Below are 20,005 nucleotides of genomic sequence, written 5' to 3'. Positions count from 1 at the left end.
GTCCCTGAACTCATCCTGTGGTTATTTCCCCAGTTCCAGAATGTGTAATTAAGATAGAAATACTTAGAAGTTGGAAGAATTCTCACATTGGTTCCCTAACCTGTGTAGTGTGGACTATTGTGTTTGGAAAGGCTAAACTGAAACCTTTAGAGCTGCTTCTGCAAAGGATATTGGTCAATCAAAACTGGTATCACATCCCTGGAGGGTTTGTAGAAATTAGAGCCACCATCAAGGACTTGAAAGATGAAGGGGTGGTGGTTTCCAACACATCTCCCTTTAACTCTCCTATCGAAGATGGATGGTAGAGAATGGCAGCTGGCTATCAAAAATGCAGTCAGGTGGCGTTTCCAATTGTAGCTGCAGTATTAGATGTGCTGTGCTTACTTGAAGATTAACACATCTCCTGCTTCATGATATGCATTTACTCCATCAAATGACTTTTTCTAAGTACCTGTCCATAGAACTACCAGTAGTTTTTTGTTTTTTTGGTTTTTTTTTCAGTTGGCAAGACTTGCAGTATACCATTACAGTTTTACTTCAAGGATGCATTGACTCTCCAGCTCTGTATCATAACTTAGTTAGAAGGGATCTTGATCATCTGTCTGTGGTGATATAATGTGTACCCTAGTAAACTTATCTGGGGAGAGTGGAGAGAGCCAGTCACCAGATTAGACTTAGAGGCCAGACAGTGGTAGCACACACCCTTAATCCTGTCAATTGGGAGGCAGAGTTCCGTCTGGATCTCTGGGAGTTCAAGGCCACCCTGGGTACAGAGTCATGCAGTGGTAGCACATGTCTTGAATCCCAGTGCTTGAGAACTCATGCCTTTGCCTGGAAAGCACACACGCCTTTAATCCCAGGAAATGACATGACTGGGTAGAGAACAGTAGGAGACAGGAACTACTGAGACCCTCAGGGGTGAGGACTTAGAGGCATTCAGTCTGAGGAAACAAGATCAGCAGAGGAGTAGGCGAAATGAGGTACTTATGTGTTAGCAATGAGTTCAAATTGGTTGCTATCTACTGCTCACTTGACCCGATGAGCATAGTGCCATCATTATAAAACAGAATATTCCTTAGGGGGAGGGGTAACTCCATAGTTTCATAGGTCCAACCAAAAGGAACACTCCACATACTTAAATACAGAAGTCATGTTTTTCACTATTGGATTAAAAACAAAAAACTAGATCAAAAAGCACATGTACATTTTAACTAGGTAAAAAATTACAATGGGTGCACGAGATTCTGGTCTTTCCCCACTGAGTCCCAGCAGGCCTGTGGGTCTGTGTGGAGCTGAGATTGTAAGTTTCTCTTCCTCAGGATGGAGTTTATTAAAGTTGTCACGAATGAGGCCTACTTTAAGAGATACCAAGTGAGATTCAGAAGTCAGTGAGAGGGTAAAACTGACTCCTATGCTCAGAAACGACTGGTGATCCAGGACTAAAATAAGTACAACTCACTCAAACGAAGGATGATAGTTTGTGTAACTAACAGAAACATCCTCTGCTAGATTGTGTATGCCTGTAGAAGGACATATGATAGTCTGTGTAGCATATGCATGTGAACTGCCAGAATACAGTGTGAAAAGTGGCCTGACAAATTCTGCTGCAGGCTATAGTACTGGCCTGAGGCTGTCCAAAAGGCTTCTCAATAGGTTTGGCCTGGACAAGATCTATGAAGGCCAAATTGAGATGAATACAATGTGGAAATCAATGGTCAGCATGGTGCCTTCACTTGCTATTTGGATGCAGGTCTTGCCTGAACTACAACTAGAAATAAGTTTTGGGGGGTCTGAGGGGTATGGTAGATGGAGGCTGTCTATACCAAAAGATTCCCTGCTTTTGAAAGCAAGTTCAGTGCAAAAGTACACTAAAAACACAGCATGGGTTAGAATGTCACAGACTACATGTGTTAACTAATGGAGAAAGATGAACATGCTTATAGGAAACAGTTCTCTCAGTTCATAAAGAGCATCAAAACTCCAGACATGATGGAGGAGATTCATACAAAAGCTCATGCTGCTATCTGACAGAACCCAGTTTATAAGAAGGCCAGGAGACAAATGAAATAGAACCAAATGTCCTTCCTTGAGGACCTGCCCAACTTGGCCCCAGTTTCTGGCCAATTGGCAGGCCCTGCAGGAAGGCTCCCCTTTTCCAAGACTGCAGGCAGACACTGCAGTCTCCACACCCTGCCCCCCACACCCATTTACCCAAGACCCAGCCACTTCCTGAGACTCAGAGACAAACCCCCAGCTCCTGTCTGCCCTGGAACTCCCATTTGGACCAGAGTTGAGTGCCTGGGGTTATAGCCAGAGAGGCAACTGCCCCTGGGTCCCACTGCTGGACACAGGCCACCTCTGGAGGACCTGACCAACTTGACCCCAGTTTCCGGCCAATCAGCAGGCCCTGCGGGAAGGCTCCCCTTTTCCAAGACTGCAGGCAGACCCTGCAGTCTCCACACCCTGCCCCCACACCCATCTGCCAGAGACCCCAGCCACTTCCTGAGAATCAGAGACCAGCCCCCAGCTTCCATCCTGCCCTGGAACTCCCATCTGGACTAGAGACCAGAGGAACTCCCATCTGGACAAGAGCAGCTCCCATCTGAACAAAATAAGGAGACCCCAGGGACTTCCAAGACTCAGAGTCCTGCCCCCCAGCTCCTATCCGGCCAGCACTCTCATCTGGACCAGTGCTTCCCTCTGGCCTAGAGCTTCCATCTGGACCAGAGAGAGGCTCCCTAAATCTGTCAACTCTCTCTGGACCAAGTACACTGATAACACTAAGAACGAACCCAAGAGGAGAAGGGCAGACATCAAGGCAGAAGTACATACAACAAAATAAAGAGCAATACAGCATCACCAGAACCTAGCCCTACTCCAACAGCTAGACCTGAACATCACAGAATGGAAGAAGAAGAAGAAGAAAACAACCTTATAAGTAACATCATGAAGAGGCTAGATCCTTATATAGAAGAAATAAAAAATAAAGTAGAGGAACAGACAAACAAAAAATGGGAAGAATGCTATAAAAAACTAGAGGAAAGGACAATTAAAGCAGAAGAAAACAATAAGTCTTGAAAGAAAATCATGAAAAAGCAAGGGAGACAGTCCAAGACCTGAAGAGGGAAATAGAAAAAATGAAGAAGACACTAGCAGAAGGAATGCTGGAAATAGAATATCTGAGTAAACAAACAGGAACTTCAGAGGCAAGTATAACCAACAGAATGCAAGAGATGGAAGAGAGGATCTTTGGTGTTGAAGATACGGTAGAAGAAATAGATTCATCAGTCAAAGAACACGAAAACCAACAAAGTCATGACCCAAAATGTCCAAGAAATTTGGGACACCATGAAAAGACCAAACCTACAAATAATAGGGATAGAGGAAGGAGAAGAATACCAACTCAAAGGCACAGAAAATATATTTAACAAGATCATAGAAGAAAACTTTCCCAACTTAAGGAAGGAAATGCCTATGAAGATAGAAGAAGCCTATAGAACACCAAACAGACTAGACCTCCCCAAAAAAGTCCCCTCACCACATAATAATTAAACAACTAAACGTACAGAATAAAGAAAGAATATTAGAGATGGCAAAGGAAAAAGGCCAAGTGAGTTATAAAGGCAAACCCATCAGAATAACACCCGATTTCTCAATGGAGACTTGAAAGCCAGAAGAACCTGGACAGATATAATGCAGACACTAAGAGACCATGGAAGCCAGCCTAGACTAATATACCCAGCAAAACTTTCAATCATCATAGATGGAGTGAACAAGACCTTCCAAGACAAAAACCAGATTTAAACAATACTTATCCACAAACACAGCACTACAGAAGAGCACTAGAAGGAAAATTCCAACCTAAGGAAGGCACCTACATATATAAAAGAAACATTACTAAAGCTTAAATCCCATATAAAACCCCACACATTAATAGTGGGAGACTTCAACACCCCACTTTCACCTCTGGACAGATCGGTCAAATTGAAACTTAACAGAGACATAATGGACTTAACTGATGTTATGGCTCAAATGGACTTAATCAATATCTACAGAACATTCCACACAAACAAAAAAGAATATACCTTCTTCTCAGCACTCCATGGAACCTTCTCTAAAATCGACCACATACTTGGCCACAAAGCAAATCTCAACCGATACAAAACAATTGGAATAACATCCTCTGTTCTATCAGACCACCATGATTTAAAGTTAGATTTCAACAACAGAAAAAATTACAGAAATCCTACAATCTCATGGAAATTGAATAATGCTCAACTGAATCACCAATGGGTTAAGGAAGAAATAAAGAAAGAAATTAAAGTCTTCCTAGAGATAAATAAAAATGAATACACCACATACCCAAACTTATGGGATACTATGAAAGCAGTGATAAGAGGGAAATTCATAGCACTGAATGCCCACATAAAGAAACTGGAGAAATCTCACACTAGTGACTTGACAGCACACCTGAAAGCCCTTGAACAGGAAGAAGCAAAGTCTCCTGGGAGGAACAGATGCCAGGATATTATCAAATTGAGAGCTAAAATCAATCAAATAGAAGTAAAGAGAACAATACAAAGGATTAATGAAACAAAGAGTTGGTTTTTTGAGAAGATCAACAAGATAGACAAGCCCTTATCCAAACTAACCAAAAGACAGAGAGAGAGCATCCAAATTAACAAAATCAGAAATGAAAGGGGGGACATAACAACAGACAATGAGGAAATACAGAGAATCATCAGGTCATACTTCAAATACCTCTACTCCACAAAACTGGAAAATCTAAAAGAAATGGATTATTTTCTGGATAGGTACCACATACCTAAGTTAAATCAAGAACAGATAAACCATTTAAATAGTTCAATAACCCCTAAGGAAATAGAATCAGTCATTAAAAGTCTCCCAACCAAAAAAAGCCCTGGACCAGATGGTTTCACTGCAGAAGTCTACCAGATCTTCAAAGAAGACTTAATACCAATACTCCTTAAATTGTTCCACACAATAGAAGCAGAAGGAATATTACCAAACTCCTTCTATGAGGCTACAATTACCCTGATTCCTAAACCAAACAAAGATGCAACAAAGAAAGAGAACTACAGACCAATCTCCCTCATGAACATTGATGCAAAAATACTCAATAAAATTCTGGCAAACAGACTCCAAGAACACATCAAAACAATTATCCACCATGATCAAGTAGGCTTCATCCCAGGGATGCAAGAGTGGTTCAACATATGAAAGTCCATCAATGTAATACACCATATAAACAAACTCAAAGAAAAAAACCACATGATCATCTCACTAGATGCAGAAATGGCATTTGACAAAATCCAACACCCCTTCATGATAAAGGTCTTGGAGCGATCAGGAATACAGGGAACATACCTAAACATAATAAAGGCAATCTACAGCAAACCAACAGCCAACATCAAATTAAATGGTGAGAAACTCAAAGCAATACCATTAAAATCAGGAACAAGGCAAGGCTGTCCCCTCTTCCCATACTTATTCAATATAGTACTTGAAGTTCTAGCCAGAGATATAAGACTACACAAAGAGATTAAGGGGATACAAACTGGAAAGGAAGAAGTCAAGGTCTCCCAACTTGCAGATGACATGATAGTATACATGAGTGACACCAAAAATTCAACCAAGAAACTGATACAGCTAATAAAAACCTTCAGCAACATAGCTGGATACAAGATCAACTCAAAAAAATCAGTAGACCTCCTATATACAATAGACAAACAGGCTGAGAAGGAAACCAGAGATACATCACCCTTTACAATAGCCACAAATGATATAAAATACCTTGGGGTTACTCTAACTAAGCATGTGAAGGACCTATATGACAAGAACTAAACAGAGAATTCTCAACAGAGGAAGTTCAAATGGCTGAAAGACATTTAAGGAATTGCTCAACATCCCTAATTATCAGGGAAATGCATATCAAAACGACTCTGAGATACCACCTTACACCTGTCAGTGTGGCTAAGATCAAAAACACAGAAGACAGCTTATGCTGGAGAGGATGTGGAGCAAGGGGAGCTGTCCTCTACTGCTGGTGGGAATGCAAGCTTGTACAGCCACTTTGGAAATCAATATGGCGCTTCCTTAGAAAATTGGGAATCCATCTCCCCCAAGACCCAGCTGTAGCACTCTTGGGCATACACCCAAGGAATTCTCAATCATACCACAAGGGCATTTGCTCAGCTATGTTCATATCAGCATTGTTTGTAATAGCCAGAACCTGGAAACAACCTAGATGCCCTTCAACTGAAGAATGGATAAAGAAAATATGGTACATATACACAATGGAGTACTACTCAGCAGAGAAAAACAATGACATCATGAGGTTTGCAGGCAAATGGATGGATCTAGAAAAAATCATCCTGAGTGAGGTAACCCAGACTCAGAAGGACAAACATGGTATGTACTCACTCATAGGAGGATACAAGATGCAAAACAAAGATGACTAGACTGTTACACAACTCCATGGAGGCTACCTAGAAAATGGGACCCTAGGAAAGACCCAGGGATCACCCAATGACAGAGAAATGGATGAGATCTACATGAACAACCTAGACGACAGTGGGAGTAATGAAGGGCAATGTTCGAGAGAAAGAAAGCGTAGGGGAGCAGGAGATCCCAGCTGAATCAAGAACAGAAAGGGAGAACAAGGAATAACAGACTATGGTAAATGAAGACCACATGAGAACAGGAATAGGCAGAGTGCTGGAGAGGTCCCCAGAAATCCACAATGATATATCCTCTGTGGATTGCTGGCAATGGTCGAGGGAGGGCCTGATCTGACCTAGCCTGGTGATCAGATGACTAAACACCCTAGCAGTCGTCTTGGAACTCTCATCCAAAAACTGATAGAAGTGTATGCAGAGATCCTCAGGCAGGCCCCAGGTGGAGCTCCACGTGTCCAACTGTCGAGAGGAGGAGGGACTGCAAGACCGTGAATTGTTGAATCCAAGATTGCAAAAAGCACAGGGACAAATAGCCAATCAATTGCAAAAAGCACAGGGACAAATTGCCAATCGATTGCAAAAAGCACAGGGACAAATTGCCAATCGAATGGAAGCACATGAATTATGAACCAAAGGCTGTGAAGCCCCCAGCTGGAGCGGCCCTCTGGATAAGTGAGACAATTGAATAGCTTGATCTGTTTGGGAGGCACCCAGGCTATGGGACTGAGACCTGTTCTTAGTACATGAGCTGGCTGTTTGGAACCTTGGGCTTACACAGGGACACATGCTCAGCCTGTACTGAATCCACCAGGTTTAAATGAGTCCCCAGGGGAGTCTTGGCCCTGGAGGAGATGGGAATGGAGGGGAGGGGCTGGGGAGAAGGTGGGGGGGGGGCGGAAGGGGAAGGACAGGAGAACCCATTGCTGATGTATAAAATTAAAACACATAATAGTAATAATAATAAAAAAGTCCTTCCTTGCCCAGAAGATTGTGTTGCTCAAAAGCAGGCAAGCTTCCTCAGAGCTCAGGAATGGGCTGCTGAGAGGTAATGCAATCTTGTATTGTGTGGTGATACTGTGTTCCCCAACATATTGTGCACCCTAATAAACTTATCTGGAGTCAGAGAACAGAACAGCCACTAGATATAGAGGCCAGAAAATGGTGGCACACACACACCCCTTTAATCCTAGCATTCCAAAGGCAGAGATCTGTCTGGATCTCTCTGAGTTCAAAGCCACACTTGAAACAGTCAGGCATGGTAACACAGGCCTTTAATTCCAGAAGTGATGGCAGGAAGAAGAAAGATAGATAAAGTGTGAGGACCAGGAACTAGAGCCTGGTTAAGCCTTTAGGTTTTTAGTAGTTCAACTGAGATCATTCCAGATGAGGACTCAGAGGCTTCCAGTCTGAGGAAACAGGATTGGCTGAGAAGTTGGCGAGGTGAGGTTGGCTGTGGCCTGTTCTGTTTCTCTGATCTTAAGCATTCACCCCAATGCCTGGCTCCGGGTTTTGTTTTATTAATAAGGCCTTTTAAGAGTCATGCTGTATCTATGAAGTTTTATTTTTCTCGTTAAAGACAACAAACTTACTGACCAATCAACAAATAAATAAGTAAAAGTGAGGATGTACAATGCTAAGAGCTTATGAAGGGAACTTGCCCCATAAATAATACTGTATTGGTGGGGAGGTGATATGTCTTCCAGTCTGATACTTGGAAACTAGTAACTTCCTGTGAAAGCGGAACTGGCTTTCCTCTCTTAGTGCTTCCACTTTTTCTTCCTTACATTCTTTTCATTTATTTATTCTTCTGAGACATGCATAGCTCCAGTTGTCCTAGAATTCACTGTGTAGACCATGCTGGCCTCAAAAATCAGAGATCCACCTGCCTCTGCCTCCCTACTGGGATTAAAAGGATGTGCCACCACTGCCAGACCTCTGCTTTTGTTTTTCACAGTGAAATCAAGGAGGAAATCTCAAACCTAAAATTTAGTCATTCCTTTCCACACACTCTTTACAAAGTCTGTTGGTTTCTACACTTAAGGTTCTTAACAAACCTCTTACCATTCATATGGCCTGTCAATGTTATTGTAGTTCCAGCCTCCACCCCCAGCCAATGCTTCCTCAAAGCATAACTTTGTTTACTGGCTTACATCCATCAAGCAAATTGAGAAGTAAGAGATACCATGGTTTTATGGATTGCACATATGCACTTTGGATTAATCTGTAAGGGATATTACTTCTGATCCTCATGGCCTAATCTCAATCACAAGAGTGTAGATCCCAAGTTAGGTGCAAGGGATGAGATGTCACCTATTGACTAGCAATGTGACTTAGTCTATGGCAGTACTCTCCTTCGTGTATGCTTATACGTCTTAGTGCATTTCTTCCTGGAGGTCACCAATGGCAAGGAATCATGGCTTTCAGGCTGTATATGCCTACTGACAAAGGTGTGTTCTCCTGCTGACATGATTCATACACAGGATGGCTACTTCTGGGTTTCACCACTCCCAAATTCTAGGAACACTCTTAGCTTTTCTAGAGAGTTCCCCTCAGCCAGTCAGACTGACTTCCTGAAAACCTGGATTAAGTTCCCAGAGAGCAACAGCCCGGACACGGTGTTAGCGTTAAATGCAACACACGCTTCCTCAGCACTCGGTCCTTGGGGCTACAGCCTCTGTCTTTCACACGATTGAGGTTCCTCTTCTTCGATCAGACTTCTGGAGGCAGGCGGATCTCCGTGAGTTCGAGACCAGCCTGCTCTCCAAAGCGAGTTCCAGGGAAGGCGCAAAGCTACACAGAGAAACCCTGTCTCAACAAACAAAACAAGACTTCTGGTCTTCTAACAACGGCGTCTCTTTAGCCCCGTTTTCTTTCAACGTCTCCCTGAATTTAAGGGACGGCTCTCTCCCTACTAACAGCAGGCTGCTGCGGGAGGCCAGTCTCGCGAGGAGGCCAGCTCTCGCGGTATTTCCCAGGTTCCAGAATCCTTAGCGCGAGGCGGAACACCACTTCCCCGCAGCCGCCGGCGTCCGGAGGGAGCGTCTGTCTCTGGCTGCTTCTGCGTGGACGATGGCGGTGCCCGAGCCGCCGCTGCCGCTGCCGCGAGGAGGCCCCGGCTCCGCTTCGCTCTCCCCGCCCCGGGGAGACCGGACCCTCCTCGTCAGGCACCTGCCGGCCGAGCTGACGGCCGAGGAGAAGGAGGACCTGCTCAAGTACTTCGGGGCGCAGTCGGTGCGCGTCCTGTCCGACAAGGGGCGCCTGGTAAGCGTGCTCACTTCGCGGGGGGCGGGGCGGGGCGAAGCGAAGGGGCCCGGCGCGTGCGCGGCGAGCCCGGCCGTGGCGTCATCACGACCTTGCCGCGGACGGCGGAGGAGAGGCGTAGGCGTGGGGGACGCCGTGTGTGTTTTTCCGGAGCGTTGGTGCCTCCGTCCGTCCCGCGATTTCAAAACGCGCTAGACATGGACGGATTTCTGTTCGGTTGTCACAGACGTGTGGACAAAGGATTTTTTTTTTTTTTTTTTTTAAATTTCGGGTTGTGGAGCAGGAATTACATTGTTTCAGAAAGCTGAGTGAACTCGACCTTGTATGTTTCTGACAGTCATGAAACGTTCCCGACGGAATCTTTCAGGGAACGCTATTTTGAGAGTTGAAAGTCCTTCTGGAATGCTCAGCTAGTTTTGTTTTGTTTTGTTTTCTTCGCGCGAAAGTTTGATGTTTCTAAGTCTATACAAGATACTAGTCTAATGGAGCCAGACACCAGTGGTTTTAAAATTTCAGGAGACTGAATTGTGTACTCAAAATTGAGACTTGCTAATTTAGAAGAAAGACTGATTTTGAGCACTTAGTGTTATGTATTCCAACAAATGCAAATAAAAATATTCTCTGGCTCAATTTAAGTATAAGGTCATGTTGGGTCAGATTGGCTAACTTTAGAATTGTAATAAAAAAACTCAAACTTACCAGAATATAACTTTTCAGTAATATAATTCCTTTCACCTTTCCAGGATGGTTTTAAAAATACTCAGAATTTAAAAACTAGACTCATACTGTTGGAACAAATTAGAAAAATAAAGCAGAAAGAGAACATTTAACTTGAGGGGTGCTTCTATTAATAAATGCTTTTAAATTTTATCTTGGACAGGATGAAAATTTAAGATCGTTGGGTGTGGTGAATAAGAGGGTATTCCCTATGTTTGCATGTTTTAAGATTGATCCTTTTTGAAAAGTGGGGATGTCTTACCCTTTATTTTATTTTATGTATGTTTGGGTGGGGGTGGGAGTGGGGGGTGCTGGAGTATATGTGCCCTTGCAGGCTAGAGTGGATCTCCTAGAGCTGGAGTTATGGACACCGATATTGGGATCCCAACTGAGGTCCTTGGGAAGAGCCTTACTCATTTTTACCGCAGACCCATCCCTCTAGCCCCCCAATATAGGAATTTTTGAAGTTGTGGTCTGTTGAACTGTTTCCAGTTCAAGAAATCTGACCCAAGAAAGATTTGGAACTACTAGACTGAAACTAGTACAATAAACAAACAAACAAACAAACAAACAAACGCATGAATAAGCAAACAGTTTAATAGTAAAAAAACTTTTTAGTAAAACAATTTTAATAGTAAAAAAAATTTCCATCCTTTCCTATAATTTTACTAATATATTAAATTGTTACTTTTTATGAGAAACTTAAGTCTTACTGGGAATAATATGTTCCTTGATTTTTTTTTTTTTCAGAAACATACAGCATTTGCTACTTTCCCTAATGAAAAAGCAGCAATAAAGGTAAGTCTTTTTCTTTATTATTAAAGCTTTTAGAGATTTCTTATCCCTTCTTAGGACAGAAGTTGAAGGTAATAGTAAACTGTTATTTTCAAAGGCAAAATCTATAGTGGTATTTTATTTGTATTAAAATGTGATTTTATTGGTATGTCAATAAAGTTGCCTTGAGGTCAGAGCAAGCCAGAGCAGAAGCCAAGCAGTAGTGGGGCACGCCTTTAATCCCAGCACTTGGGAGGCAGAGCTAGGCGGATCTCTGTGTGTTCAAGGACACAGCCAGCATGGCAGACACACGCCAGGAACCCGCCATAGTAGCTGAAACCGGTAGGCTGCCGCTAACTTGAGAGAGACAGTTAGGAAGCTGTTTTTAGCTCCGTTTTAGATACTGTTTTCTCAGGTTTTAGGTGGAAACTCTTGCTAACACGTTGGGCGCCATTTGTAGTTAGAGTTTTCCTGCCTGGCCCAGTCAGGACAAATCTCTCTTACCCGCCAGTCCCACAGTTGCTCAGACCCGTGCTGTGGATATCGCTCTGTGTAAATAAAGTTCTGATTGGCCAGTGGCCAGGCAGGAAGTATAGACAGGACAAGAGAGTAGAGACTTCTGGGAAGTAGAAGACTGGAGAGAGACACCGCCAGCCGCCGCCATGAAAAGCAACATGTAAAGACACTGGTAAGCCACAAGCCATGTGGCAAAGTATAGACTAACAGAAATGGGTTAATTTAAGAGAAAAGAAGTAGATAACAAGCAGCCTGCCGGGCCCACAGTCAGGACAAATCTCTCTCACCCGCCAGGCCCATAGACGCTCAGACACAACCAAGAAAGCACACAAAAACTTATATTGCTTACAAACTGTATGGCTGTGGCAGGCTGCTTGTTATCTACCTTTTCTATCTTAAATTAACCCATTTCTGTTAGTCTATACTTTGCCACATGGCTTGTGGCTTACCAGTGTCTTTACACGTTGCTTTTCATTGTGGCGGCTGGCGGTGTCTCCCTCCAGCCTTCTACTTCCCAGAATTCTCTTCTCTCTTGTCCCGCCTATACTTCCTGCCTGGCCACTGGCCAATCAGAACTTTATTTACACAGAGCGATATCCACAACAAAAATCATTTCTGTTCTAAGAGTTTCCCCAAAGGTTACAATTGGCTTAGCAGATTTTAGAGCTTGTCCAGTGGTTAGATACTGAGATGTAAGAATCATAAATTATCAAGCAAGGTAAGAATAACATATATAAGTTTTTAAGGAAATCCTAAAGGATATTATATAAATTTCTCTGTAATGTTTATAGTACTTTTTTTAATATTAAAAGGTCTAAACCTAAGGAATCATTTGTTAAAGCTATTATCTTTGAACTAGGCCTCAAATGAGATTAAGTTTTGAGATGAAAACAGGAGAAATTGTTCTTTACGGTTTCTGAAACAATAGAATTGGGCATAGACTCTTAATAAGTCAGGCCGGAGCTAAAGGCAGCGGCAGTAACAGAACTAAAAAATTGAGTCTATATTTAAGTAGAAGAGAGTTATTAAATTTTCTTTAGTAGGTGACCTAAAAGAACTGAAACTTTTGAGAAGGCTAAAAATATGAAAAGAATCTGATGAGGGCAATAAGAAAATAAAGGGAGAGAAGTACATGTATTCTTTGGAGAGAAGTTCTTTATGGGTCTTAGGCTACAGAAGTAATTCAGTAGAGTGTTATATAGGATACACAGGGTCCTGAGTTGAAATTTCACTGTTACAGAAATAAAGTTTGTAGGTCTTAGTGATATAGGACTAACAATAAAAGAGTAGTTTGGGATCTTAAATATTTTTTTTACAATTTTATTTATTTTCATGTATGTGCATGTTTTATTTGCACATTTGCCGCTACAGATGTGGAGGTCAGAGGACAGGAGTTGGTTTCTCCTTCCACAGTACATGTCTCAGGCTAGAACTCAGATTATCAGTCTCGGCAGCAAGCACCATTACCAGCTGAGCTATCTTCCCAGCCCTAGTTCAAGATCTTTGGATTGATTAGCTTATAAGAAAAAGGAAGATGAGGGTCTTTACACAGACATGTAATGAATTCTTACATTATCTGTTAATTTGGGGAGTCTTTGGAATAATTCTATGGAAATCATAAACATTTTAAAATATTTTCTTGCACTGAGCAAGGTTAAGAAAGTTTCTTCAAATATGTAAATGGCTATGATGGGCCAAAGGAAGATTAATCAAGAAGAAAAAAAAGCCTAGAAAAATAATGCATTTTAAAAAAAGAAAGAAAGGAAGAACAAGGAAACGCAGAACTGCAAAACATGCTATATTAATGCAAAAAGAAATTAGGGAGAGAGTCTGTGATTGAGACGTAACTGAAATGTGAGCATAGTCTTACTAATCAGAGTTAATCAGGGACTTTTTTGGAAACAAGATCTTACAATGTAGTCGTGATTGACCTGGAGCTCACTGTGTAGACCAGGCTGGCATCCAACTCAGAGATCTACCTTGCCACTGCTTCTGCCTCTGCCTTCTGGGTTTTGAGATTAAACCACACTCTGCCCATACTCTTCATAAAACAGGGAGAAAAAAAAAATAGAACTAACCCAAAGCTTCATCAAGGAGGAATACTGTAATTTTAAAAATATGGAGCATCCTTAATGTGAAATGATATAAAACTTGAATGTTCTGATCTCTGACGTGTTGTCACAAGTGAAAACTTTTACTCTATGTCTCAGTTAACAGGCCACAAACTGCATACATTAAAAATATTGTATAAGTTTCTTGAGTCTGTGTCATGTATGACGCAAGTGAACGCCATTTTTACATTTTTAGACTTAGATGTTACCCCCATGATGCTTGATTATGTCTGTGAATATTTAAAACATGAAAGAACCCAAAAATCTGAATTCAGATCCCAGACGTATCAAATAAGAGATATTAAACTTGTTCACATCCATATTTTGGCCCATAATCGTCTGAATGATTTTATATGATTATTAGAGAATATAGTTTATGTACTTGAATGATGACGTAAAACATAATGTCTTTCTCTGTACTGCCAGTTCTTAAATAAGGACACGACACAAAGACTTTTTTAAATTAAGAATTTTTTTTATCCATTTCACATACCAACCATAGATCCCCCTCTCTTCCCTCCTCCATCCCCCCTTCCCCCAGCCTCCACCCCTCAACCCACCCTACATTCTCTCCTCTGACCAGATAAAGTTTCCTATCAGGAGTCAGTAGAGCCTGGTACCTTCAGTTGAGGCATTAATTATGAAAGCTTGGCCTTAGCTTAGGCTTGTCCTATTAGCTCTTATAGTTTAAATTAACCCATATATTTTAATCTACATTCTGTTGTGTGGTTCATTACCTCATCTCTTCATATTGTTCATGCTGATTTCTCCATGTCTGGCTTGCAACTCACCTTTCTTCCTCTCTGAGTCCTCTCTGTCCCTGGAAGTCCCACCTGATCTCTTCCTGCCAGCTCTTGGCCATTCAGCTCTTCATTAACGAATCACAGTGACACATCTTCATACATTGTAAAGGAATATTCTGAAATATTCCCTCATGTTTAGGGCAGTGGGTCTCAATCTGTGGGTCACAATGCTTTTGATGTCAAATATCAGCTATCCTATGTATCAGTTATATGTTACAACTCATAACTCTAGCAAAATTAGAGTTCTGGAGCAGCAATGCTTTTATGGTTAGGGTGCTCCACAACATGAGGAAATGTAGTAAAGGGTCTCAGCATTAGACCACTGGTCCAAAGAGTAGCTAAAGAAAGACATATGAGATGATAGAGAATGGAGTTTAGTTGATAACAGCTGGATTTAGAATATGTGGACAGCTAATTTGTGATAATGGCTACAAAGGGGAGCATGAGGATGCAAATAGGATTTATAGTCCAGAGTACTCTTTTGTCTCCAAGTAGGACAGTAGGTGCTATGCTAAGCAGGTAGGAGAAGAAACTGTGAGGTTACATACCAAGTAAAACATAACAAAATTTTCTCTTGGAGATTAGAGCAATTTAGGCCAAGATTGTGATATGTAATAATTGGTGTCAGTAAGGGTCACCTTGAGATTTTTGTGGTTGGAATTTACTGTGTGTGACCAGAAGATTTATTGTGGTTTTTGTTGTTGTTGCTATATTCAGCTTAGGTATAAGCAGTTAACAGAATATTGAAGTCAGTTAGATTTCATTTTACTAAAGTACAGTAATTTGAGAAGTAATAATAATAAAATAGCCTGAGAAGGAAATAGATACAATGTTAATAGTAAAAGAGTATAAATTAAGATGATTTAACAAGTGATTTTTTTTTTGTTGTTTTTTATCGTATTTTTTTATTGCCGTACCTAAAGGCATTGACAAGACTCCATCAGCTGAAACTTCTAGGCCATACTTTAGTTGTTGAATTTGCAAAAGAGCAAGATCGAGTTAATTCCCCATGTCCCACCTCAAATACAGAGAAAAAGAAAAGGTACGTAGATGTTCATGTTTTCCTAACATCTTGAAAAGGACCTGTGTATGTGCGTTTGTGTGTGTGTTCAATCATTTTTATAGTTATTGCATTATTGACAGACAAAATAAGTTGAAAGCATAATAAAATGTTGCTTTAGTAAATCTAAAAAGTAAAGCAGTATTTCTGTTTCTAGTTGTGCTGAGGACTAAGCCTTGAAAGGTAACAAAGTAAAAGGAAGTGGGGTGGATGGCATTCTACTTTTAAGGAAGAAGGGCAGCTACAGGTTGGTTATCCTGTAGCTGGAGTTTTCCTGCAGCCTTCATAATTTCACCAATATTATCCATTGCCCAAAATGTTTGGGATAAATAGTATTTTCTTTGGAATATTTACCAATACATGATTATCTTTGAAGTGTTATCCCAAGCCTAAATATGGAATTCGTTTGTTTCGTATCTGCCTTGTATACTTTGCCTGAAGGTAATTTATATAATATTTTTAGTGTGTCCCTGTTTTATGATGTTATATGAGGTTACCAGTAGAATTTTCTAATTTGTAACATGTTGCCTCAAAGAGATTCAAATTTCAGAGTTCAAACTGTAGGAATAACACTCTTTATTAGAGATAATAAGGTGTCCTGAATAGGCATGGCTTTTTTGTTGACCAGCCATTTGGACCCTCATAATGTCTGGCTATGGGTCTCTGCATCTTTTCCATCTGCTGCTGGAGCAAGTCTCTCTGATGAGTGATAAGACACTGATCCATGAGTATGGCAGGATATCATCATGAGTCATTTTAATGATTTTTTTTTTTTTTTTTTTTTTAAGACCAATAGTGTTTGATTTTACTGTAGTTCTCTGAGCTGTCTAGTCTCTGGTTCTCAGTTACCTAAGCCGTGTTAGGCATTAGTTCCCTCTAGTGGAGTGGACCTTAAGTAAAGTCAGACATGGTTGGCTACTCCCACAGGTTCTGTGCCACTATAGCCCTAGAGTATGTTGCAGGCAGGACAGATTGTAGGTTAAAGGTTTTGTGACTGGGTTGCTGTCCACATTTGTCTTTCTGTAGCCTGCAGAGTTCCTTCCTGTACCAAAGACACTAGAATATAGGGATGAAGCTTCCATGTAGACACCAGCTCAATTCCTCCTTGTTCACTGAGTTTGTGTGGATGTTGTCCTTGGCATTGGGGCCCCACTGTCAGTTTATGGAGAGCAACCCTTTGTCTTAGCAACAGCCTAAGGTTGTTTGAGAATTTCCATGAGACCCTGTTGGCCAGCAACTCAATTGAGTGTAACCCAGTCCCTTAACTGGAGGCCTTGTCTGGCAACAAGAGATGGCCAGTTGAGACTGCATATCCCCCATTACCAGGGTCCTCACGTTAGGATCACCTTCATACATTCCAGGAAGTTTCCACATTACCCGCCAACGTTCCCCCAGTTCCAGCTGTCTCCCCTTCCTCTCTCCCTCCACCTTATCTCTCCCCATATTCTACTCCAGTCCGCAGCTGCTCCTAGTGCCATCAGATCCCTCCCTTCAGAGCTCAGCAGCAGTCAGGTGGCCTGCGTGGGTCAGGGCTAGGTCCTCTGCGTGTTATGGTTGATAGCCTGGTGTTTCTGTAAGGCTCCCAGTAGTGAGAGTAGAAGAGTAGGAGGAGGGGCTATAATCAGGATACATTGGATGAGAAGAAACATCTATTTTCAGTAAAAGAAAAAAGTTAAAGCGCAGTATTTTAGTTGCAATCCTAGCATTTGCAGAGTGTCGTTACATTAGTCGACCTCAAAGTTTAATACCCAGACTCCCTTCATTGTCCAGGAACTTGGCTCAGTTACAGCATTCTAGGCCTTTTAGTGTAAGACCCACTCTTATTAGAATCAGAAATTTAGGAGATGAGGGTGAAAGAGGTAAGGCCCTCCAAATCTGTCATTTTGTTTATAGATGCCCATTAAAAAGATCTGAGTTCCCCAATACCTGAATAATATAATGTGTATCTTAGTTTCCTTGGGATCATTTGGAATTGCCACACCATGTTCATAAACTGGCTGTGGAGATTAAGTAGAGATTAATTATACTCTTCTTTTTTCTCATCAGTACTTGTTTGTGTTTTTTTTCTAATGAAATTGATTTCATAATGACATGTTTGAAAAGATTTTTCTTTTCCGTATAGTTTCTCACTCTTTCTAAAGATAACATAATTCTTGATTTTTGTATGTTCTAGGTCGGATAACAATGTGGAAGATGATAAAGAGAAGAAAGAGCCTGACTTTTTAACAATAGAAAATGGAATTGCACCAAATCATGGGTTTGCATTTTTGTTATTTGTTGTTATTCTGTCTTTGTTGCTGTGTGTGTGTGTATATTATACATATATACTGTAAGTATAAAGTTTTTAGGTATGAGGTTTTTTTTTTTCCCACTGAATTTAATTAGGCATAAAGTGTGTTAAAGTGTTCAGGTCTATAACTGATAAGAAATGCTTCCATTTTCTCTAAGGTAATAGGGATATTAAGAAATAAGATAAATACATGACTGTTATCATTTTGGCAGCTTTGTGTATTATTAATAGATTATCTAAAGTGAGTTACTGATAGAGAATTACTAAAATGTAATAAGCATATTTCTTACTTCATTTTTTTTAGGCTGACTTTTCCTCTAAATTCGTGCCTCAAATATATGTACCCACCACCTTCAAGTACAATTCTTGCAAATATAGTAAATGCTCTGGCAAGCGTGCCCAAATTCTATGTACAGGTATGCAGAATCAACTTTACTTTTGCATATTGGATGAGGTTTATTAATTGGTACTTTAGATAACTGTGCTGATGCTTGTAATATATTTATAACATAGGAAACTTAACTTACTAATTCCAGAGAGACAGTGTTCTGTGTAGTGTTTTAAGTGTGATGAATTGTCATGCTACTCTCAAGTAATAACTTCATAAATACAGTGAATAGATACTAATAGAGGGCTACATTGGATGATGTACTTTGTTATAACTGTTACTTGAGTATAGCAATGACTTACAGAAATCATTAAAGAAAAGGTATTGGTTCATCAAATGCTTGAAAAACTTGATGGTAATTTGTTACTTCTTAGAATTATAAAATATAGATGGTATGTGTGGTTTTTTTCCTTTGTTTCATGGTCTCCCAGTAAACAAGGACAATTGTATGAGAACATATTCAGTAGGTTTTTACATTGTAAGACCATTATATTCTTAGTAATAGGAATTAAAATCACTGTATTTGTAGAAATGACAAATATTGTAGGAGGATCAAGGTTCTGAGATACACTGGTGCCTTAGTTTCTCTTGTCTTAAGAACTATGAAGGCTAGAGAGTGACTCTGGTTTTTACTACATTAATCAAGAGTGTTTTTACATGCTGGGTGTAGTAGTACAGGCCTTAAATTCCAACCCTAAGAAGGCAGAGGCAGGAGAATCTCTGTGAGTCAAGATCAGCCTGGTCTGTGTAGTGAGACATTCTCAAAACAATAGAATGTTTTTCTGAATTTTTTAATTATGTAAAATATATGAGATTAATCATGACTTTAATTCCATGTGACTTTTAAATATTTTGCTCCTTTAAGGTGCTTCATCTTATGAATAAAATGAATTTGCCCACCCCGTTTGGACCTATTACTGCACGACCCCCTATGGTAAGAAGTTCTTAGAGTTTTTAGAAGCCACCATTTTCTTCCCTGAGTGGTAAATGTTAGCAGTTTTGTAACAACTGTGGATATACTAACAGTAATGGTGAGAACTGAAAATGGAAGCAAGTGAGACTATGGAAGAATCGCTTTCATTAATAAAGCCAAAATTTCTTCCAGTTTTCTGTCCTTTGATCCCAAGTATTATATTATCCTGTCAGTAAAAGATAATTGTATTTAAATGAATTATCTAAAAATTTGTTGCTATGGTTTTAATTCAGATACAGCTAGCTTCATTTGGAAAGGTAAATAAGGTTGCTAAAAGTTCAGTAATTTACATAGTAGGCTGTCAGCTCTTGAAGTTATTTCACAGTGGTACTCTGTATTTATCAATAGTATTAATGGAAAATTATTTTGGCTTTCAACATACAGATAAAAGAGTTTTCTTTGAAGTTGGCTACTATTCTGTTGTATAAGTTATTAGCTTTCTAACTTTTTATTATGATACCACCATGTACTTGTTGCTTAGAAATTTATTAAGGTAATATTAAATACTATTAATACAGTAAGTCAAGTCTTGTCATGGCTATTCCATTTCAAATAATAGGGAAGGAGAGATGTTTTTAGTCATTCATAAGACTCAAGTTGTCTTCATTATGTGCCTATCCATGCTGATTAGGA

General features: G+C 40.5%; 1 protein-coding gene and 1 pseudogene across 4 annotated transcripts in view; both read left to right on the top strand.

Annotated features, from left to right (window-relative positions):
- Positions 1–1,320: 1,320 nt before the first annotated feature.
- Positions 1,321–9,470, top strand: LOC118586241 (annotated as a pseudogene).
- Rnpc3 (RNA binding region (RNP1, RRM) containing 3) overlaps positions 9,467–20,005 on the top strand; it is a 54,454-nt gene continuing 43,915 nt past the window's right edge. For all 4 annotated transcript variants that reach the window (XR_004945172.1, XM_036189626.1, XM_036189627.1 and 1 more), the window contains exons 1-6: positions 9,467–9,740; positions 11,208–11,255; positions 15,585–15,703; positions 17,895–17,978; positions 18,316–18,427; positions 19,265–19,333. Coding sequence is in view for 3 of the 4 variants with exons in the window: in XM_036189626.1 (XP_036045519.1) it covers positions 9,549–9,740; positions 11,208–11,255; positions 15,585–15,703; positions 17,895–17,978; positions 18,316–18,427; positions 19,265–19,333 (624 nt within the window). In the remaining variant the exon portion in view is untranslated. The remainder of the gene's footprint in view (positions 9,741–11,207; positions 11,256–15,584; positions 15,704–17,894; positions 17,979–18,315; positions 18,428–19,264; positions 19,334–20,005) is intronic.

Source organism: Onychomys torridus, chromosome 6 (genome assembly GCF_903995425.1).
Source record: "Onychomys torridus chromosome 6, mOncTor1.1, whole genome shotgun sequence".
NCBI classification, from domain to species: Eukaryota; Metazoa; Chordata; class Mammalia; order Rodentia; family Cricetidae; genus Onychomys; species Onychomys torridus.
Note: the sequence above shows the minus strand (reverse complement) of the source record. Positions and strands in the feature narration are given on the sequence as shown.